This window comes from Anomalospiza imberbis, chromosome 6 (genome assembly GCF_031753505.1).
Source record: "Anomalospiza imberbis isolate Cuckoo-Finch-1a 21T00152 chromosome 6, ASM3175350v1, whole genome shotgun sequence".
In the NCBI taxonomy this organism is placed as follows: Eukaryota; Metazoa; Chordata; class Aves; order Passeriformes; family Viduidae; genus Anomalospiza; species Anomalospiza imberbis.
Genome location: NC_089686.1, coordinates 39,436,601 through 39,460,172, shown reverse-complemented (window position 1 = coordinate 39,460,172; position 23,572 = coordinate 39,436,601). Strand labels below are relative to the sequence as shown.

The 23,572-nt window shown below is 37.5% G+C and overlaps 1 protein-coding gene across 29 annotated transcripts in view; it reads right to left on the bottom strand.

Annotated features, from left to right (window-relative positions):
- The window catches only part of MADD (MAP kinase activating death domain), a 68,944-nt gene that overhangs the window by 6,548 nt on the left and 38,824 nt on the right, over positions 1 to 23,572 (bottom strand). For 14 of the 29 annotated variants that reach the window (XM_068193586.1, XM_068193590.1, XM_068193583.1 and 11 more), the window contains 14 exons: positions 19,422 to 19,475; positions 16,287 to 16,384; positions 15,870 to 15,953; positions 15,256 to 15,414; positions 13,646 to 13,754; positions 13,040 to 13,102; positions 12,533 to 12,653; positions 11,335 to 11,440; positions 10,172 to 10,282; positions 9,197 to 9,304; positions 8,942 to 9,106; positions 7,737 to 7,809; positions 6,722 to 6,828; positions 1,319 to 1,388 (listed from right to left, as the gene is read on the bottom strand). In XM_068193586.1, the coding sequence (XP_068049687.1) occupies positions 1,319 to 1,388; positions 6,722 to 6,828; positions 7,737 to 7,809; positions 8,942 to 9,106; positions 9,197 to 9,304; positions 10,172 to 10,282; positions 11,335 to 11,440; positions 12,533 to 12,653; positions 13,040 to 13,102; positions 13,646 to 13,754; positions 15,256 to 15,414; positions 15,870 to 15,953; positions 16,287 to 16,384; positions 19,422 to 19,475 (1,428 nt within the window). Of the gene's footprint in view, positions 1 to 1,318; positions 1,389 to 6,721; positions 6,829 to 7,736; positions 7,810 to 8,941; positions 9,107 to 9,196; positions 9,305 to 10,171; positions 10,283 to 11,334; positions 11,441 to 12,532; positions 12,654 to 13,039; positions 13,103 to 13,645; positions 15,187 to 15,223; positions 15,415 to 15,869; positions 15,954 to 16,286; positions 16,385 to 19,421; positions 19,476 to 23,572 lie in introns of those variants that run through there. The other 15 variants (XM_068193596.1, XM_068193591.1, XM_068193595.1 and 12 more) reach the window with 5 other exon arrangements.

Here is a 23,572-nt window from a genome sequence, read left to right as displayed (position 1 = left end):
CTCATCATTGTAAAACCCATCAAGAATCTTTTACTGACTTCAGAAATTTCTGTAAGTAATAAAATGAATCGTGCCCATCAGCATGATGAAAACATGATATCAAAGGAACAGAAATTGAACAGAACTTATGACCATCTAAGCTATTAGAAAATGTTCATGGTTTAAAAATATAGATCCAATCATATGAACCATGAACAACATTTTCAAAAAATTGGAAAAAATTGCTCACCAATTCTGAAACACCTGGGAGATTTACGGTAAACAACAAGCAAACTGCAAAAGCCAGAAGGGTTTTATCACTTAGAACTTTGTGTCACCCAAAGGAGACAACAAATTCTCATGGACAAAGACATTAATGTCAGAACTCTCATGTTAATAGCCTTCTATAATTCAAGGGAGAAGCCTTCAGCCAGAATATTCTGCTCTCAGTACCAAAGAACAATGACAGTCTTGATAATGGGAGCTGCTGATTCAGATTCTGCTTAATGGCCAAAGTATGCATGCTGACCTACTATGGAATTAAATTTCAGCTTCTTTTTCTATGTTTCATACATACTCTTAAGACCTAAACAAATGTCTCAAAGATGGCTGGAAGAATAAGCCAATTTGGGTTTCAGGAGAAGTACATGGATCACCCTTCCAGAGAGCTTCATCTGAAGTCATTCATATTTTTCAGACCCTAGTTAAGAATATTGTGACTGACACTAACACTGAAGAGTAACCTGAAATTTTGCCCAGACTCTGGTGCAGGCAGATATGCAATATCAATAACTGACCAAAATAGCACAAACCCTCTGTTCTCCTTAACCTTTACTTTTCCACTCATGGTCTAAAATTAAAGTCACAGGACAAATACAGTACAACTTGACAAAACAGCTTCTGCTCCATTCAACAAAAATTAAACTACATTAGAGCAAAAAGAAAGCCTTGCAATTAACAGTAATTCTTTGTAATGAAAGCATGATGTGTTGAGAAAGATCAACTTTAAATCCGGCTTTAAAAATGTGGTTTCTCAGATGAAAAAGGAACATACCAAGACAATTCTCACACACATCCACATCTGGTTTTTGTTTGTTTCAGAAGACTCAGGACCTTTTCTCTGTCTAATAATAAAAAAGCACCTAGATCACAAATCTTAATATGATAAAAATTAATGTGCAAATTTTTATGTAAAGTCACCCATCTCTCAGGCAACTCCTTATAGGCAATCTACATTCTCTCCCATCTTTGAAATTGCAGGGCAACTCTGAATCTGAAGACTGGAAATTTGAGTTACTGCCATGTGAGTACAGACCTAATATCAAAATAATGTAATTACCAAATTCCTCCAGGACAAAGACTCCTCGCACAGTATTGCACTTTTTAATGTGATTCAGCTCTATGAAAACCTACAAAAACAGGAGGAAAAGTAACATAAAATTAGTTGGGTTTGGAGTTTTTTTTTAAACCAAAAATCAAAATTAAACAAAAACATCATCATAACCGGTACAACCTGAAGTTTGATAGCATACACTACCAGTTCATTTACAGTTTAATATATAAATAAAGGGTGAAATAAATATTCAGAAGACAAACTTGCCACAATGCTAGAAATCAACAAAAAACTTAAAAGTGCTAAGAAGCGAAGACAGCAGAAGATGAAGTACCTTCCGCTCCTTGCAGGAGGAGAAAGCATGGAAGAGAAACGAAGGAGTTAGTAACTCTGACATATCCAACATTGCTACCCCTTCAGGCACTCAAATGAGTTATTGCAAAAAGAATATCAACACACCTGAAATACAGCAAAAGAGGGGGACGAGAATAAAGCTGGCTCCCAAATTTGGCACTATTTGTCACCTCTGATCCATCCCAGGTAGTTTCTGCCCCTCCATGCATCCTCCTCCAGCACAGAGGGCAGGTAAGGGGCACTATACTTCCCACCCTGATACTGATCCTCCTAACCTACCAAGCAGTCAAATTGAATCCAATGAGGAACCACTAACCTTTCTTCTCCCTGACACTTCTGCCATGTAAGATTTTACTAGAGTTTATGACGCATAATCTTCAGAGTTACTCTTGGAACCATCTCCCTTTAACAATCAGTACCAGTTTTCTGCTTTAAGCAGGATGGAGGAGTTTGGATCCTTCTCTATGGTTTGCTCACTTCACATGTAACTCCGCCAGTTGAGCAAGTCATTTAGAAAACAAACCTGCCTTAAAGTCATGTTTTGCATACATGGTCCCCAAAAGACAAAAGCAGTTGAACTACACAATGAGGTTTTTCAGTCCAGAACATAGATGCCAAGACTGCATGAATAAACAAGTTCTCTTTGCATAATGAGTTTAACATCCAATGTATTTGAAGATACAAAACAGACCCTTCTTATTTGCACATGTCCAGAAGAGTCAGTCAGTATACAGACATAAGAAGCTGTAGTAAGTGCTATAAAGACTCTAATCCATATCCCAGTTTCTAATAGACTTGCTTTTCAAGGCAAGAGAAACACTAAGAGTAACATTGCCCTAATATTTGGAGTGTCTATGTCAAACACCTTAGAGAGGTCCTTTAAAAACTGTATTACAATAGTGTAGTTTGATACTTCAAGTGCCTACACCTTTAGGACACCATCATCTCAGGACCTTTTTATTAAATGGTACTGGAGAAACTTCACTGTCTTGGAAAGAAGGGAAAGGAAAACTCTGCAACCTTCTTGAATCCCATATTAGCAACACCAATGTAGTCATGCATTATATGTTATGCATGAAAGACAAAGGATGTCAACACTAGAAATTGTTGTGGAGTTTTTTGAAGAGACTTATTGTATCAAGAGAGATCAGTAAATCCACTGCACATCTGAGATAAGACATGCTAATTTTCAAGTCAAAGGAATTTTATTAATTTTTTTATTCATAGAGAACTAACCAACAGACCTGAGATATTTTTTGTTCAACATAAACACCCAAAACTTCTACTTACTTAACCAAAAATCTTTCTTTCTGCTTATGTTCAAGCACTCAAGGGAATGGAGACTTAATCCCATCTTTTTTTTGTTTGCCTGTTTTCATTCATGTTCTATATCAGTTTACTTGGTCAAAAGCATTTTATTTTTTGAGGTATACTTACAGAATAAACAAATCAGTAACAGAATGCTTTCTTTACTGCACTTAGTTCTGGTTTTTCTGTAATCTTTTCTTTGAAAGGCTTTTGCTAATAGTCTGAAGTACAAAAATTCAGAAACTCAATAGAAAGGCTCAGGCAAAACACTGGCCATTTTATTTGGGAAGAGTAAAATTGCCCAAGAGACTTGACTGCCCCAGGTGCTCACTATCTGAGTTAATGTTGCGGAGTGCTGCATATCCACAAGACCTATGAGCAAGATGAAAATTTATCAAGTTTGTCACAATTACAATCCATTTTCAGAAGATATGAGTTAAAGGGCAATTTCTTGCTATATTGTTTAAGGGACAGAGATGCTCTCCTCTCACTCCATCAGAAAACACACATAAAGGAAATAGCAGTTACTTACCCTAGGGAAACTGTGGTTCCTCAAGACAGAGCATTCAGTGTGGATCCTACTGTAGATGGGCATGTGCCTTATGCATCTTATTAAGCTTCCATCTATTTTGACATACATGAATTCACAACAGGCACAGGCTACTGAGTCCCAATATTACAACAGAGTTTGTAGATGTGAACTCAGCTTTATCTGCCAATGCCACAGGTTCACTTGATTCCTCCCTATTCTAATGAACATCCTCTAACCTGCTAGCCACAGACAGATTTCAACATTTTTTCTTCTTAAACTTACATATGCTGCAGCATGGTGAGACAATCTGTGAACACTAAAGCCCACTCTCACATGTCAATAACAGCTTGTCCCACCATGCATCTGAGGCATTGCCTAAGGAATTCACAAGACGGTAAGAAAGTAGACACACTGCAAATCAAGAGCCTTCAAAAACAGCTTCATAACAGCAAGCTTCACACTGAAGCAGTATGTTCAGTCTTCTCACATAGACTCCATTTATATTTTTCTTTTAAAAAGTGGAAACCCCTCTTCCTATGTTCTAAATGAATTCTATTATGTCCAGTCAAGCAGAGCAAGAAAAATCCCTTATACTAGTAAGCCACAATACTGAAAAGAATACTTAGAAAGATAGCCAAGAACAGGGCCATCATATTAAGTAAGGAGAGGAAGATGAAAAGAAAGCTGGGCCTGATGAGATCCTGTAGGCTTTTGTTGGTCAGTATCCCCATTCAAACTCAACAGAAATAGAAAATGCCATTTTCAACACCAAAAAACAGCTGTGAGATCCTGGTTTTAATGATGCTTATATAAATATTCTGAAATCAACCGCCTTAGGAAGCAATTCACATAATGTATACAAGAATTGAAAAAAAAATCATCCAGAATAGCAGACCTTTTATTAAGAAAACAGACTGTTTGATGAGTGTCAGAATAAGAAAGCCAACACCCTTTAGCTCCAAAGATTATGAAACTGAAGGGGATTTTTTTTTCGTTTTTTTGCATGGTGCAGCTAGTAGGAGACCTTTATGTAACTGCTACAGTTGTCCACTCTACAGATACCCTCAAATGACACATGTTTGATATCTGTCTAGACGCTTTGCTTTGAGAAGGAAAACAAGGTTATATATCTTGGATCCCCTAAATGGTACTGAATGCCCTGGTCAGCTGGCGATATAATCTAACAGACCAAGAATTAAACATATTGAATAAATGCAGTGTATTTTCCAGAACTGCACTTGTTTCAATATCCATCTTAAGTAATGGCAACTCATCTGACTATAGCCAGAAAGGTGATGAAGAGAAGGAATAATCCTTCAGGTGAGGGAGATTGCTGGCATGTCCTAGGTCTGACCTGTACAGACTCCTTTCCAGAAAAAAGATACAAATCTTCATGACAGACAGCAAATTAGAACACCATTCTCTCTAAGGAAGGATATGATAAAGCTGGTATTCTACGAGTTCAGGTAGTAGCACAGGTCTCAGTACCTGTTGTACAAAATTAAAGTAATGCTTCAGACAGTCCCATACTAAAAATCAGTACAAGGTTTTCCTTAAGTTCTTTCTGAATGTCATTCCAGTCTCTCAGGAAAAAAAAAAAGGGTTGCATCTGGAGTGTTTCTTTCGCACAAATACATGAGTGCTCACTATGTGCTTAGCACTGAGTGTCTTTGTCTTTCAAAGATGCCAGCTACGCTTAAGAAACCACGCTGCGCTGATGTAGCTATCTTTTCATACGTCTTTTCTCACTGCCAACATGAATTTGCCTGCCTTTTCATTCATGAAATGGAGTCATCTCCATAGAGATGAGCAGTTTGAGCAGAACTTTTGTGACTTCTGGGCGAAGTAGCAAACAGAACATTCCTATTTTGTGCTCTTACCTTAGGACAAAGTAATTTCTATTATATCCACCTATAAGAATATCAAACTGTTGCTTTGAGACCAGGGTTTAATTTTCAAAGGCTTTAGTTAGATCTGTCATTTTCAAGACCTATGAAAATTCACTCTGCACAACCAATAACTTCCTCTTACAGTTTTTTTTTTATTTCAGCACATCCAATGAAAAGATAAAATTTGTAACTTAGTCAAGTAGAGTGTTCCATCCCAGAGTAGGTCTGAAACTCTACAGCAGGTTGGACATAATCCAGGTTCTACCCTTGTAAGAGACAGCAAGGAAACCGAGGGAGGTTCACAACTCTCCACTCCTTATACTGGCACATAGGAACTCAAAGTGGCACATGGCACTGCTGTGACCTTGGGAGAAGTATTAAAGATTCTGAGCATGTGTGTTTGAGATGCACATGCACTTCCAGGGGGATCTACACTGATGTATCCTCAAAGAAAAACAAAGCTTGTGTGGGGAGAAAAGTCTAGTCATGAGGAAAGGAAAAAACACTCCACAGAGAACTGACAGAAGCTTTTCTTTCTTTCTCTCTCTCTCACACACACATACACACACTCTCCCTTCTCCCCTAAAAATTGATTCTACTGTCTAGCATAGCATGCATTTAATATATGCAAAACAAAAAAACATAAAGCAAAATAAAAAACAAGAATCAAAGGAAGCAACAGAAACAACATCCAGAGAAAGGAAGAAATGACAATTCTACTTGTGTTTCCTCTATACCCACAATATTTGCTATTTGGAAGGAAAAAAGGAATCAGTACTTTTTTTTTATTTTTGTGAATTACCTCAAGAGCCAGTTTCCTATTTTATTTTCATACAAACTTGTAGATAATTTCTAAAATTTTAAAATACAATAGATTAAAGACAATGCAGAAGGTTGCCTTCTGTACCTGCAATATTCAAACACTGTATCTTTAAGGCTGACTGCTTATGTGATGAGGATTTGTTCATGGTGTGATGCATTATAGCAGCTTAGATTATTATTGATCACTTTTTCTGTCCCTTAATACAGGCTAACATTTGTTTTCTGCTTAGACAATTCAGACCACAAGAAACAAGAAGCTGAAAGATGTATCAACATCTTTCTTCAGCAGATTATAGTTTTCCTAAGGATATTTTATTTCAGCGTGTTTTTACATAGATATATATATTGATACATGCTTGTGGGTTTGAGTGTAAATATATCTAGGTTTTTTTACCCACATCAAGCTATCCCCTGTCCTTACTGATACTCTGGGAAGAGGAAACACCTATACAGGCATGCTGCAGAAAGCTTCATGCTCAGTCTTCTCATAGATTTCCCTCATACCTGACTGTGCATAAATTTCAGGTTAATTCCTTCCAGTGTAACCTGAAGAAGTCCTCCTTCACCAGTTTTCATATCCTGCACAGGGAATTCACCACCCAACTCAGGGCCTGTGATATTAATAAAGAAAAAAAAAATCCAAACCAAAAACAACAACAAACCAAAACAAAAATTTAGAGAGAGAGAGAGAGAAAGAGAACGCAGAAAGCAGTCAGCTGAGTCATAGTATGTGGAAGGGGAATATAAAATAGTAAAAACATAATTCCTATTGATGTGCATAGCAACAGGATACTATTAAGAATAGTAGAGACCATTTCTGTGAGTCCATTCACTAGTGACAGCTTTCTGAGAAGCACTAGAATTCTACAAATTGTAATAAATTTCATTCTGGTAACATGAAGTAACATCAATGTCAGTTCATCCTGTATTTATTGCATGTCATATTTGGGTATTGTTTGTTTTCTTTAAATGCCACATTACATAGTAAGACCCTGCAATCACATAATACCATAGAGAGCATAGTCTTAAGCACAGATACATAAGCAGCACAAAGGAGGCTTGTATTTGTGAGCTGCATTGCATGGTATTGTTTTAAGCAATTAAAATGTCAAAATATGATTAAAGTAATAATTTAATAGAGGTTATTAATAGGTGAATAATCTAGACATTTTCATCTAGTTTCTTTTGAATTATTCAGTTCAGCTAAAAAGTACGTTCTTAAAATTATTTTTGAAAAATTATCATTTTTTGCAGAACCACTGAGCTCCGGGGAATGGCTTTTAACACAATGCAAACACTTTTCAAACACATTTTTAATACTACATTATTGCCCAATTCTTAAAATACCTTTCAAATACACTCATGCTAAAGACAACAATCTGCTACTTGAACATGGATGCACAAAGTTACCCCAAGATTTCCAAGTAAAAGGAGATCATGTTCAAAGGAGTTATTAATAAAAAAAAATTGCTGATTGCAGATTAAACAACAAATGTTCCCAACATTTAAAATCTTGTACCTGGTTTAATGCTTTGCTGCCTTGCTGCTGCTCGTTCCATACTGTCTTTTACACAGTAGTACAGTTCCCGACACTAGCAGATACAAGAAGAGTAATACAATGTTATTTCTCCAAATTACTAAGGGAGGGAAAAGAACAGCAAGATTCTAACATTCTACAAAAAGAACAAGCCCCATGTGGTGCCCAATGACCAAAAGCCTATTCAAGTTCAAGCACAACTAATTACTAGTTAGTATTTATATATTTTTTACAAGATGATAGAGAAACTACCTCATAGCATTTAACCACAAAATCTAGTGAAGAGTTCATGCATTGGCACATTCTAACCAAGCCTATGCAGTTTCTTACTGTAGAAAAAGCATCAAAATAATCCCTCCCTTTCTTTCAGCTTCCAGCAATCAATATTGCTAGTCATGCACATAATACCTAACTTTTTGTTATTCATATTTAATTTCCTTATGGCATATTCTTCTCTTAATGTTCCTTCAACTCTGAGATTAAGCCATAATCTCAGAGCTAAATTTAAGAAAAATTTCTATCAATAGCCCAAGATACAGGACACAGAGAAGGATGAGCTACTCTATACTAGAAAGGAACAAATTTGATGGATGGACAAACTCAAAAGATTTGAGATCAGTGGCTCAGCATCCAAGTGGAAACCAGTGACAAGTGGTGTTCCTTGGGTGTCAGTACTGGGTCCGATGCTGTTTAACACCTTTGTCAGTGACATGGACAGTGGAACTAATGGAATGTGTCCTATGGCAGTGTGGGGTTGAAAGCAGGTGATTGTAAAGGTCCCCTCCAACCCAAGCCATTCTATGATTCTAAGATCAGAAATCATACAATTAACTCCTAGGGCATAGTTTTATTTAGGTTTTGCCCATGAATCCTCAGTAATATTTTTACTATGCTCACAAGCCTGCAAGCTCATGCAATATTTAGTAACACTGATGCTACTGATACTTCTAACAAAAAAGCTACATGTCATTTCTTAAATTACTTTCTGGTGGACAACTGTCTTCAAGTAAATGACAGGGCACAATGCCAGCTTCAGATGTCAGTGCTGCTAAACAGCATTGCAGTTCATTAACCAGTGCTGGAAAGAGAGTGCTGCTTTTTGATTAAACATGGAATATGACATGCAAAGGATTTTTTTTCTGTGCAGTTATCCCTGCAGTATTGTGTCTATTAAACAAGATACAAACCTTCTTTGTGTAGAACTTGTTCAGTTGTGTCTCCTGACCATTCCTGCGCCAGAGGCAAAGCACTTTTGTTTTGGGACAGTAAGTCATGTTGATGAGTTTCTCGTACCACCAACGTTCATACACAGTTCCAATGTTGCTTCTCAGCACAATACAATCATCACATACCTAGGAGTACAAAATATTATGTAAGATTTCTAATGCTTTTTCTCTTATTTCTTCTGCTACTGGTTGCATTAGTATTATTCTTGTCTCTACCTCCATGAAAAATATGTCTCCTGTTGTGTCTGTCCCAGCATGTACTACAAAAGTCTGCTTCTTGATGTGGCGGCTGCCACTGGGTCTCACAGGGAGTTCCCGTCCGTGCTAGAAAAAAACCCACATGCAATCATCAATGAACTTTGGAAAAAACCCCATTAGGTGACACAAATGAAAGAAAGAAGAATTTTTAACAGTATTTAATGAGCTCATTGGAGACAATTTTGGACAAAGCTGTAAGCAAGATACTCTAGTAAGTTTAGTTTCAACAAGTGTGACTGGGAGAGTTATCACAGCATACAATATTCACGTGGTACCATGCTGAGTATGGGAAAGTGAGGTGTCTGAGTTCTGGTATCATTGCAGTAAACTGGTCTGATTTACCCTTTAATTATAAGATAATTTTGTGTCTTTTCTGTGAAGAAAAGTAAGTTCCAAAGATAGAAATTACCTTTAAAAGAGCTTAGCTTAATGATGGTTGTGTTAAAAACAGGCTAGATTTACTAACTGAAGCTTTAGCCTATATTCTTATTGATCATTAGAGGACATCAGGTTTATTCTCTATGAATACTGGGAACAGTTTTGCACAGAAACTGATTGCTATAAGTCTTAGAGTGGCCTGGAAACTGATATAAAATGAAACACTTCTTACAGTCATAGTAATCATAAAGGTTCCTGCCAACAAAAGTTATTAAGAAAACATTGATGTTGCACAGAACTGTGGTACATAAGTGTCATGTTTATACATATTTGTATTGCAGCTCTGATAACTGTGTAACATTAAAACATTATAAACAGGGTCATATAGTCACAGTCTTTATTCTATACTTGTGAAGAGTGGCATTTAAAAATTCAATGAATTATTTTTAATATTTTTAAATTAGTGTTGCAGAGGATATACATAAGACTTTTCAGGCAATTTATTTCCTCCACTGTAGATCCCAGAGGTATATCACTCATCACTCTTTTACTTACCAGATTGGCAAGTTTGTCTAGAATATCATTTATTTGCTGGCTGTGCACCAATCCAATATGTGATTTTCCCATTAGACGACGCACCTTTTTCCTAATATCATTCTTGTTCACCTAGAAAGCAGATATACAGACAGTTGCATACTCTTCTCTATTCACAGAAAGCAAACTCCAATCTCCCAAACATATCTTGGTTTCCATTGCTAAGAAGTAAAACAACTTATGCTAATTCACTCATGTTAGGGCCTCTTTAATCAGCAGTACAGGACCACATTGCACATATCCCACTTTTTCCAGCTACTGTGCAAGTGATGCTGTGCACAACAAGATTTCCTGCCTGCCCATGTGCACAAGATGCAGTTCCACTACCCACCACTTCCAACTACTGACACTAGAAGCCTCAGTTCTCCATGTTATCACTTCTGAGTCTCACTGGCCAGACCAGCTCCTCCACCTCTTCCTCTGCACAGACTCAAGTTACACAGCTGTGGAGCCCTCAACCCAACACGGTATCTTTCAGAGTTCTCATTCTTTCACCATGTGTTTCCTGGTCACTAGGCTGTGGCTCTAACAAACACTCCCAGAGAGCCTTCAAACAGCAAAAGGTTCTTCCTGAAGATGAGCTGCAGGCAAGCTCAGAAGCAAAATATTTCTGCAGCAGCTGCCATTTCAAAAGGCTTCTATGAATGCCAGCCATTGATAGTAAAGGCTTCAAAGACAGTACACTCATGTTTGAGTGCTGATTTCAAGCTGGATCAAACACTGGTTTTTAACACATTTGTATTATAGCCTTAATGTTGGGGAGCATATAAAACAAACTCAATCTGCTTCCCTCCTTTGACAAGAATTCTTTGTGCATGAAATAAGCATTGTACTTTTCAATATATTTTAAAATTAAAACCTACTAGGCTCTGCTATGCAAAACAAGAAAATAAATTAAAGTACCAAAGTGTTGGGTTTGCAGAATTACGCTTCCCTTGATAGCTCTAATAAATTTATCCTTCTAGTAACAGAAAGCCTTCCAACTTTGCAGTTTCTACTAGAAACTGCCCTTATTATCCACAGTTCTGAGTTTCATAAACAGAGATGTATGGTTTCAAGACAACACAAACAAAATATACTGCTTATATCTGAGTAGCAATCTACTAAAGAGAACAAGAAGTCACCTTAATCATAAGCATATAAGCAATCATATTATGCAGCAGTGTAGCCAACAAGCGATCCTCATCATCCTCCAAACGCTTTCGATCATGTTCTCCCAGGGAAAGATACCTGCAAGAAGAGCTACATCTGAAGCAGACTCACAGGCATTCTTCACCCACTTCACTAAAGCACTGGCAGAGGACACAGCACTGTTTGCGAAGTGTATAGCAAATAAAACCTCTAAAAACACTAAGTCAAAATGGGTATTTTCCAGTACAACACTGTCATCGGTAATTCCACATTTCCCTTAATTATTAACTAGTTGAAGCAAATAACATCTGCTCAGTGGGAAATTTGTTAGTGGTCTGCAGGGCTTATCCACTTCCTGGTCTCTGCAGTCGCAGCTCTGAGACAATTACAACTGTCAGAAGAGGAACACATAACTCAGCACAAGAACTATCCCACACTAGAGCTTAAATAAAGCTGCAAGGCAGAAGAAAGCTGATGAAGGAAGTGCACCAGGCTCTCTCTTTTTCCAGTACGGTAGGCCATTTCTGGAATAATAGTTTTGAAAGTAGCACCCCAAACTAGTTCTTATTTTGGCTACCAGATTTCATGTTCCATGATAGCATGGATGGAGGCAGCAGAGCTGCAGGTGGTAGACAAGAGCACAGAATGATCAGCTGTTAAAAGAGCTGGGGGGAGGAAGAGGAAGTTAGTCAAGACTGACATTTTAGAAGCAGTCAAGCCTTAGGCAACCACACAGGTATTTCTAGAGAGTGGTTTCCTCATGGGTTTTTTTGTTCGTTTTAACTACAAGCTGTGAAAATACCTTTAAGTTACTTTGCATTTTAAGAAGGCTCACTATTATTCCAGAATATAGCCATCCTGCCACAGAAATCTCTTGCTTTACTAATGAGCTAGTCTATTCCATCCACTCAATTGTTCTTACAATTACATTACCCATTTCTCTGGAAATATCTCACCACAAGCGGTAAAAATTATATATGTCATAACTAAGGACAAGTATTTCAGTATCAGGAGCTACCGACCAGCAGAGAGAGAAAAGGCTCCCTTTGGAACAGTCAGGCAGAGTAACAAGGTTTACAAAGTGACAACTGCATGTTAAGCAGAATTAAAATAATTTTTTCCCCTACTGTTTTTACTATTTCAGCTCCAGGTGAAACAATGAGGAGGGAAAAGGTCTACTAAAGAATTTACCTGTCAATCATCTCCTGAGGTCCCTGGTCCATCCCCATTCCTTCTCTCTCTAACATCACAGCATCCAAAAAAGCATCTTCCCAGAACTGCATCTGGTCCCACAAAGTTGAACGCTCTTTGCCTATGCAATGTATAAAAAAATTGAGCATTTATTCTGTTTACTCCAGTCAGATACTTCACGATTAATTCCTGTTCATTCCCACTCCTTGAAAATACCATAAGCCAACACACAATGAAACTTTATTAAAAAATAAAAAAAAAGGTTACTTGTAAACCACAAGCAATATCACAACTGAAAAGTGTAAAAGAAAAGACAACACAAATGTCTCATTCTAATTAATGGCACAATATTTTTAATCCCTCACAGTAAAGCACTTCTCATCTCTATTCTTTAAGGAGTATAGATTCTTCCACAAACTGTTAACACTGCCCGAAAGAAACAGGAATATCTCACACAGACACAGATCACAGCAAACACACAGAGAAGTGGAAAGATAAGATTATTACTCAGAGAGAAGGTTTCCATTGCAGCATCTTCTAACTGGTCCCAGACAGATCCTTTATCCCTACCTGCACCATTCCAAGCAGGTAGGAACGATAAATGGGAAGGATGAAAAACACAGGAAGAGAGAGCTTTTGATTAACAGCAAGTCCAGACAAAATACAAAAAAGCCAAAGTACTCCTAATTCAAGGATACACTTGAAGCCCTTTAGTATTCTGAGTTTAGCCCCCTGTTCAGTGACTTAAGCTGAATGATCTTTTTTCAAGATAAGTGATATATTTTAGATTTCCATACATAGCTAACTTCCTTCTCCCCTTCTTCACACTGTTTAAAGAATTCATATTCAAGAAGAGCAAGAGACTTGGACAGACTTAATTTTATGGAAACTACACCACTCACACCAATCTCCTCTTACACTTACTCAATTTCCCCAGCAAAGCTTTGGCTTTACTCTGAATGGTCTGATGTGCCTTCCTATTCTACCAGCATGGACAACAGTTAGAGGTTAAAAACAGTGTCAGGGAAAGTGAAAATTCCAGTCTGTCCTAGACATGATTTCATGTGAACTTCAACCTGAAAGATTCCCTTCCTACAAGAAAAAGTAGCTTACCCAAAAGTCCTTCATACAGATAGACACGCTGGTTCCCATCCTCTGGACCTCTCCCTGGAGTACTCCCTTTGCTATCCTTCACGCTCTGCTTCAGGTTGTGAGACTTGGCCTGAAAATAATACAAGAGGTATTGGCAATTTAACTCTGCATCCTGCAGGGCTCTCTCTTGTGCAACAGCACAGTTGCACAGACACAGTTTGCAAGCTATACTTCAAAAAAGCTTCTCCTGCAAACATTCACAAAACAATTGTTTTGTTCAAAGAGCAGCGGAATACACTTAAACATCCAGAGTCAGCCAAAGAAAAATCAAAGAAAGACAAACAGAGGAATCAAAATACAGAGGAGGCACAGTGCTTCCTTGAAGGAAAACTGAGGCAAAACAAAAATGCAAACCCCAGACTGAAGGGAAGAACCTTGTCTGTCAGCCCCCTTATTTCATGCTTACACATTCATAAAGGTGTGACATTAAGCAAATAATTACATCTCATCTGGCCTGAAGAGTGAGAGTTGGGATGACCAGCCAGCAGGAACTGTGACAACAAAGCTGGCCCATTTATTTCTCTACCACCAGGTAAACTGTGGTGCGGTATTTGAATTAATCGCACATCATATACACCCATCATTTTTGTTCTAAATCTCTTGCAAGGTTTCTTAGAATTCTATTTAGTTTCTATTTAGTTCTACTCAATTTAGTTTAGTTTCTGTGTTTTTTAGAAAAACACAGAAAAGTAAATGTTAAAAAAAAAGTGTGACTTCAGTAACTGAGAGGACATCCACTTGCAACTAAGGAGGCAGACGTGGTTAAAACATTTTCATGCTTTTTATAGAAATCTGCCCTGAATCACAATGGTTTTGTTTGTTTCTTGACATTAGAAGTAGAAGCCCTGTAAAGGCTTTTACAATTTTATCAGGATTACAAAATAATGAACACAGTGAGACCAATCTTAAGGCACTGCAAGTTGTTTCCTTATTTCGATGAGAGCTTGATTTAGTCAAACCAAGTGTATAATTATTTTCTTGGTAAAATGCGTATTACAGGTTATACACAATAATCAAGGACTTTACAAAATGAAGCACTCACTAATTATTTGGGTTTTACTGCATACAGATCCTCCAACTAGGCAAATATATTTGAAAATTATGATTACACTTTAAATAGGACTAAAGTAATACTTTAAAGAAACAGAACAGCTGCTAAAACTAAAATTGATCACTCCTTTACTCTATCAAGCAGCTTCTGCTAAGAAACAGGGAATTTTCCTTTTAGTTAAGGATGAACAATGCCCACCAAATGTCCATTTGGTTGAGAGAAATACTGAATTAATATTAAACATTACTAGAGTCTCTAAAGTGGTGCAAGATGCGACTCTACTTTCAAAAAAACCATTTACTGCACAGGAAATGAAGAAAGGTATGTGGATCCAGACAAAACTACATCTTTGACATTATAATATTTTAAGTCATTGCTGACTAACCCTTAGAACTGAATCAGAGATCCTATTGCATACATGCACACACATTGAAATATTCCTGTACAAGATCTATTAGCCAAAAAAAAACCCTAAAAAAAAAACAAACAAAAAAAAAAAGCAAGTCTGCAATGCCCTTACAAAGATAGAGCTAGTAGCAGAGTTTGTCTCAATTTCACTGTCTGACACAGTGCCTCTGGATCCTGCTAAATTGCCACCATTTTCCACACTTGGGCCATCACCAGCATTGCTACTCAAGTCACTGTCTGCTCCCAATGTCTCTCCAGAACTGTTACTAACCTGTGGAGAAAAATAAAGCAATTGATTACCTTCAACAGATAATACACCAGAGAATTTGCTCTTCTTTTTAATGCATCAAACAATCTGCCTTTTTTGCTCTCAGGTTACCTTTTTAAACTTCTATTTTATATAGATGGTTTATACAAAACTAAGACATATTTACAGAATTGTTGCAACCCCCCAGCTCTGAAAATACACCAATATGTAGGAATATGTAGCAGCAACGAGCACTATATATGCAGGCTGTAATCTGCTCGTAGAGCAAGCACTATGTATGTTCTGTCAGACATACATGCTCGCTACCCACTCAGAGGCTCTGGAGAGAGAACTCACAGAGTACATGATGCATGTGTGACACCGTGCTGCCACACCACTTGAAATGTAGGCATGAAATGCCCTTCCCCACTTTAACAAGCAGTTAATCACATCCAGATTTCACTCTGGGCATATCCTACCACAGTGCTGACTTCAGAATCCTGGCTTGTACTTCGGACCATAACTGTTGGTCCTCCACTGGGAATAGAGTCAAAATCACTCTTCTGCAACCAAAACACAGAAAAGACAAGAGTCACATTAGCTTTTACCATAAGGAGAGCATATCACTTCCTATTCTTCTGGGCTCTTGAATCCCATGCCTAACACTTCCTTAGTTTATTTGGCCAAATAGAAACTACTGCCTGAATGTCAGAAAGACCATGGTGTCCTGTAATTGAGTTTACAAAGACCAGTGCCCTAGAGAAAGGGGTAAAGAAATTTTACCAAATGAGCCTCTCAAGAATACTCAAACCCTAGAAGTCTTCCCATAATTAAGCAGTGAATAGAAGAATCCCATCTCTTACCACATAAATAAAGCAAGCATAGGAGCCACTGACCTGAGAACCTGAGGCCAAACTGAGGCCACTGTCTGCACTGATTTGGGATTTCTTCTCATCTGTTTCTCCCAAATCAAATTGTTTCACACCTTCTGGTCCTGAACAAAGGAAAGAGTAAATAATTACTGTACCAAGAAAAAACAGCATAGAAGAAAGCAGATGACAGACTGGAAGCAGGAACAGTACCAAGAAAACAGATTTGCTTTCTCATTTCTTTGATTTTTAATGCATTTTTTATTATTCCTTGGTACTGAAAAAAACAAGGCCAGCAGAACACATCTGCTAGTCTTCAAACATTAGTTTGAATTTCAAATATTCTGAAGTCCAGGAGTGACTATAATTAAACAGTACATTTCTTAGCAATTCAAGAGAGATAAGAGGACACACAATGGTCAAGTAGCTTCCAGTTACAATAACACATGCAGAGCAGTTGACATTCAACTCTAGGAAGCCACTTCCTTTAATTCTTGGTAATAAAAAAGAATACCTATTTACTTAAAAGTCAGAATCCTTTTTTGAACAGCTAAATTGCTCAAAGTCCTGGACTAAGTTTTTTTGGTTGCCCACTGCAACTATCTAGGCAAAAATCAGGCAACACGTGACAAGAAAATAAACAATGACAATTGGTGTTACCCAGTAAGATTTTCAAAGACTAAACTTGTATGATGCTGTACTTCACAACATTCCCCAATTACATTAACAAATGGCTCTCCAGAGTTGGCAATCACATAGGTAGGAGAGAGAGAGGAAATCAGCAAGCTTTTAAGTCATGCATTCATTAACCCAACGATCCAAAAAACAAAAAAGGGAAAGAAAGGATAAAGAACTTTATATTCAGTTTCCCATGCACTTCTAGAATCATATCATCTATTGTCCTCGGATGGGATGGCAGAAGGAAAAGAGAATGATGGACAGGTAGAGCCTGAAAAGAAATTTGGATAAGCACTGAATGAAGTAAATAACAATGCAAGAAAAGAGTGTGTTATAGGCTGTACACAGAATGTTAATATTCTCAGAAAGGGGAAGAGACTGAATGCAATACTTCTGCCATAGCCATATCTGCCAACTATTCAGTAACAGGAAGACATGATCAGCTGCTGGAATATTTGTATTATATACCCATGTCTATAGCCAGTATCTCTAAACAAACAATGCCACTACCTATGAAACCAGCGATCACAACAACCTGGGAATTATGAATATGTGTGTATTATATGTAATATTAGAGAGGATAAGATAGTGAAAAGGAAAGAAAAAGGGAAGGGAGGAGAGAGAGAGAGAGAGAGAAGGATAATATACAAAGATTTGTGGAAGTGAGTTTGAGATGATATGTAAACTCATGAATAGCAAAGCCATAAGTGGGCTGTGCAGACCATACTAGCTTACTACTGAGCCACCAATTCTTCCTGTGAAGTGTTTACAGAAAGTATTCTTCATTTGCTATAGTATTTTGCCTCTAGACCCAAATGCCTTAGTTGCTGTAAATCAACTCCTCAAAGACTCTTAAGAAAGAGAAAGCATAAACAGAATTTATGAAGAAAAATAAATAAAAATATCTTTTCTAAGAATTTGGAATATTATTTTCTACTGAAATATGCATAGCTCACTTCTAGTGGTCTACATCTACTCATTCAAGTGGTCATCATTTCTAGTTCTGATACAGCCAAAAGTTTTATATCTCATTACTACATCAATAACATGAAATTTCAGCTGTGTGTTTTAAGCAATTTAGAAGTTTCCTGTCCCAACACATAATTCAGATATGTTTCTGGCAGTTTGACTTTCAAAGGAAACGAAATTGACTGATGCAGTTCAGATATTTGAGGGTTGTAACTGAGTTTAAGGAGCACACTTAGACACAATAGACACAACTACATTGTTGTCACTGTCAATTTACATGCACTTAAAAACCTCCCTTTCCCTTCTTTATGGAGCCATATGTCTAATACACATGGAACACTAAAACCTCAATTTACTCCTCCTAATGTAGGCATCTACCTGAAAGGCTCAGTTTGGGAGAGCATGTGTGCATGTGCTGTGTGTCTGTCTCACAGACTCCTACCTCAGCAGGTAGCAATTCACAACTGAAGTACAGTAAGCTGTACCGCAGAGGTGCCCCAGACTCCCCATTCTCTCTGAACCAACTCCACATGCTAATTTGTACGTAACAGAAGTATTTAACTGAGGTGCCTAAAAATCCAAACCTAGTCAGAATGTTAGGAATCGTCACTCATTCATCTCAGCTATTAATCCTTCCCAATTTTCAGTCTATGAAATAGGTAGCGTCAGCTCTGCAAAGTACAAACTAAGCTTATGGTTAGGAAACACCTACCACAATATGGTTGTTATAAATTGGCTGCTGCCCTTATGTCACATGTCCCTATTTACAACAGTGACAACCAAAAGAGCAAAACTTGGTATTGCACCTGCAAAGCATACATATTCAGTATTTTATTCATTATCATATTTCAACAGATGTTCAGATTTGTGTAGATTTAGACTATTATTTAGACTCTGCAACAGCCTCAAACTATTTTACTCCTTCTTTAGCAAGGGATATGAAAAACAAAATCAGGTTGATTCCTTATTATGAGGCTATTTTCTAGAAGCCATCACTAAATACAATTATTCACATACACCTTCTCTCTCCCCCTCAGAAGTATTTCTTGTTGCAGACTGACTGCTCATGGTTGATGCCAGTTAGCAAAATTCGTCATCCCACGGCTTGAACAACAGGAATTCTTGATTCCAGTAACATTTAATCAATCAATATATCCATGTCAACAACTTGTTAAACAAGTTTTAACTTTTAAGGAAGGACATGGAATATCTTAAAATTCTTCCATATTTATCTGATTGGTGAGGGTGCAGAACACCTGCTTGCTCTTCTTTGAAGGCAACAACTGGGGGAGGAAAAAAGAAAAGAAAAAGAAAAAAAAGAAGAGACATTTGAACGTAATTTCCTCAGGGCAAACAGATCTGTTTGGTCCTTTAATGGAAACTTTCTTGATAGATTTTGTTCTTGTGAGTATAAAAGCTGTGTGCCAGAGATGCAAGCTCACCCTGCACCTTGGGAGTTGGCAGTTATGGGGAGGCTGGAGGAGTCAGTTTCTACATTTTTTTAAATTTCCTTACTCGTTTTTTCCAAAGATTTTTGCTTTTTCACTTCCTGGTGCTTGTTCCACAATTCTACCCAAGATGCATTGAAAGCAGGAGAGAAAGAGAAAGAGTCAGCAGCTGGTCAGACAGGTGAAAATGGGGAAAAAAATTTCAAAGAAACCCCCCCCCCCCTTCACCTCAAAAAAAACCAAAAAAAAAAAACCAAACACCCCCCCAAAAAAAAAACCCCAAAAAAAAAAAAGGAAGAATTTTATGACAACTAATTGAGCACTGCATCTTCTCTAAGTAACAGTATTCAAACATTAGAGATGACTTCATACAGTTGTGGTGGTGCATCCCCCCCTCCCCTCCTCAGGCCACACTTTGACAGCAGTTAATCAGCTAAGGAAAAACAAGCTCTTATGAACAAATAATTAGTCACCTTTTCTAAGAAAGGGATTTAAGACTGTCAGATATTTACCCCTTTAAAACACAGGCATCACAGAAGCTCTAATTAACAGAAACATTTTTAATGTCTCTAGTTTATATCACTGAAAGGAGAAATACACAAAAACAGCGGCAGCAATTCCAAAAATATTAAACTGTAGGTTAACACAATATTTAATCAATATTATATCTTACATATTACCTTACAAAGTTTACAAGTTATTTTTGACCTAACAACATTCTCAATAAATGCCTAGCTCTGCCTATGAACCTGTCCTATATGTAACTTCTCTGAACTTCTCTGCATCCACTTGCTCCTGTCAGAATATAGAGAATGGAAAATGATGAAGAACTAAAATGAACATGATATCAGACATGCTTCACTCCAACTCCCAAAACTCAAAGTCACAGCACTCAAGTGGATGAATTCTGTAAGAGAATACACAATGCACAGACCAGCAAAACAGTCTGAAGTTCTCTTAAAACTGAATTTGAAACTTAACTCCTGGGACAAAACAGCGATGAGGCACTTGCACTTTTCTATCACTCACACTGTTAAACTCTCTGAAATGCAGTCACCTTTTCTGCTCAGAAACATCAGATCATTGCTGGCCCATTGGCCAAAGGAAACATTACAAGCTGACATGGTGAGCTGACTCCTCACCACTCCTCACCAGTGCTCACGGTGAGCACTGTCCTCTCTCACTAGCATCATTAAAGTTGGGGACGCTACAGAGGAAGGTCCTCTTAGAAAAGTGGCAAAGGAAAGGAAAAATAAGTAAAATGTTCTTTTACTGTTCTTTAAGAAAACTTCCTGAACAAATGAAAGGTCACTTAAGTGTGTTAGAAACCCATTCCAGACTGCAAATAGCAGAAATAAGGGCAAGACAGGCTCTAAATAAGTTCTATTGAGCAAAATGTCCACTGAAAAAAAGAAAATTGAAAAGGATAGGTTACAACTGTGGAGGAAGGCTCCAAAGTATTATGAAAAACAAGGCAGAAAAAGCTAGAAATACAGCTTCTACCTGACCATTTTCTAGATCTGCTTCATGATTGATGGATGTTCCTTCAACTTTCATAAATAGACAGATGGATAAGATAAAATTGCTGTGGGATCCAAACAGCATCCTACAGGCTTATCAAGCTGAGCATACACTGACAGAGATAACAATCTCTAAGATGGACTGAATTTGTTTGTTAAACGGCTTTGAAAACATCTGGCCTCTTCCATGCTCAGTCTATATGGCTTTACTTTAAAAATTACTAGTCTGAAAGCTACAACACCTGCCATTAACTTACTTTTAGCTGACTTGTCCATTAATTTAGTGTAGAGTATATCCTAGCACATTAAAAACAGACTAGATTTTACTCTGAATTACTTAGTCGAAGAAGAAAAACAAAACTTCAAATAAACTCACAGGGCATAAAATACTACACCTATGGCTTTGTTACATGACCCTGAACTAAACAGGACAGCAGGTCTAAAAAGGACCTGATGGGGATGAAGTATGTAGCACAATCTTTTCTGTTTAAAAAAACCAACCAAAACAAAGTGATCTGACTGGATTAAACAATTATTTGAAAACTAGTAATTGAAACTTCAGCAAGTACTGACATTTTCATTAACAGTTATGGAAAGTATGCAATAAACCTAACTTATCACTAACATAAAGGGGTAAATTAATTAACTATCAACTTAAAAGACACCAGTGTCCTAACAAAAAGACCTACACTACAGGTGATGACCTACACTACAGGTGATAAACCCTGGAAGACAAGAACCCCAGAAGAAAGCAATTGGTGAGTATCAGAAGCATCATCTTCACACTGAATTTTCTAGGTAGGAATTAGGTAGGAATTAAGTATCAAGCACAGTCAAGATCAAAGCTCAGGTGGTAAAAATCCATCCCACTTCACCTCAGAAAGAGGAAACCCTGTGAACTTTATGGCCATTGTTCCTGTAGTACCAGAAAACTGCACAGATTCAGCTCCCATAGATTCAGCTCTAGATTTGAGATGCAGTTTAATCACCACACTAACATACACTTTACATATGACTACTGCAAACAAAGCTGTACATTATTTTGCTCCATCCTTCTGAAGACTTCTCATTCTAGTACTTCCTCCTGTATCTAGGTAAAAAGGGTAGCAGCCCAATTTGCATTTCATCTATACAATAACAAGAGATTAATTCAAATTTGTATTTGTAACCTCAGGTATCTGCAACCTGAGGCTGTAAGTACCTTCCAGACTTCACTGAATCATGGAACTGCTGAAGTTCAAAGGGACCTGAGGACATCATCTAGTCCAATCTCCCTTCTGAAAGCAGGATCAACTAAATCTGCCTGCCACAGGACCATGTCCATTCAGGTATTCGCTTTCCCCACAAATGGAGAATCTACCACCTTTCCAGGCAACCTTTTCTAGTGTTGGATCATCCTCACATAAAACCATTTTTTCCCCATGTTTAAATGGAACTACTTACAAATACGTTGGTATTTCAGCAAGATGTAAATGTTTACCAAATGCTTTTCCCTAAATAAATTACTTTGAATGAGAACACCTGCATTTCACAGCTGTGCCATGACTAAGGCCAGTCCTGTGTTCTGAAGCTGTCTTGTTCTGAAGTTTCTATGACAGAATATAAAGGAACTATAATAGGCAAGCAGCTTTAAATTATCTCTGCAACACAAGAGAAATACCCTTTACTTCTGGATCACACGAGTCAGATGAACATGGAGACTACACTGTTTTTACAGCAATCTCCTAAAAAGTGACTTGCATTATAGTTCATGTTTTGGGGTGAAAGACAAAAGCAGTTAGAAAAAAAGGCTTCAGGAAAAACATTCAAGTATTTTGAACTTGGGTCAGTCTAGGTAAAACCATATTCTTGTTGTAATTTAGCTCCATAAAAGACAAGTGGAAATCATGATAACATCAGAACCACCAATGAGAATGTACCTTTGCCTTAATTTCATCAAAGGGAAAGAAGCAGTCTTAGCAATCTCATCAAAAGATCTCTCTTCATTCTTTACAAGAACACTGTCCTAGACACTGGTTTATTCTTAGTTGTGCCAGAAGCATACTTTCCTTTTTCTCTTCTACAGAAAAGTAATGAAGTACCCAGAGCAAACCAAACAACTGACTGAAAAGCTGGACATCTGAATCTGCAACTCTTTCAGCTTCCTGACAGTTTTTCTAATAGAGTGCAAGACTAGTTTCTGAGCAACTGCCTCCATAGATTACCTCTTTAATCAAGTCAGAGGGGTTCAGTATCAGTTCAGGACTCGACAGCACCCAGCCTGCAGTTATTACGTATGTATAAGAATGTATGTCTGTACTGTCACTTGGCTGCTCAACACACACATTCCCTTGTCTTATGCCACAAACTACATATAAATCCTCACAGCACCACACTTTCAGAAGATTAATCTTTCACACAGTGATTCCACAAAAATGTTATTTTAAAAAGGCTGTAAGAAGCAATGTCTATAATTTAACATGACACATTTTTATAGTTGACAAAAGATTTCTCATATGCTGATCGTACTTCTCATGTTTACAACCCACAGCCCACAGGATCCAATCAAAGTAATTTTTTTCTTTCTCCTCCACTAAAAAAGTCTGTAAAGCCCTTTTTAAATAAAACAGTTCTGAAAACCCTACTTCAAACTTTTTTCCCAAGACATAGGGAAAAGCTAGAGTAAAAGAGGAAAATCTCCAGTGACTAGTCTAGCAGA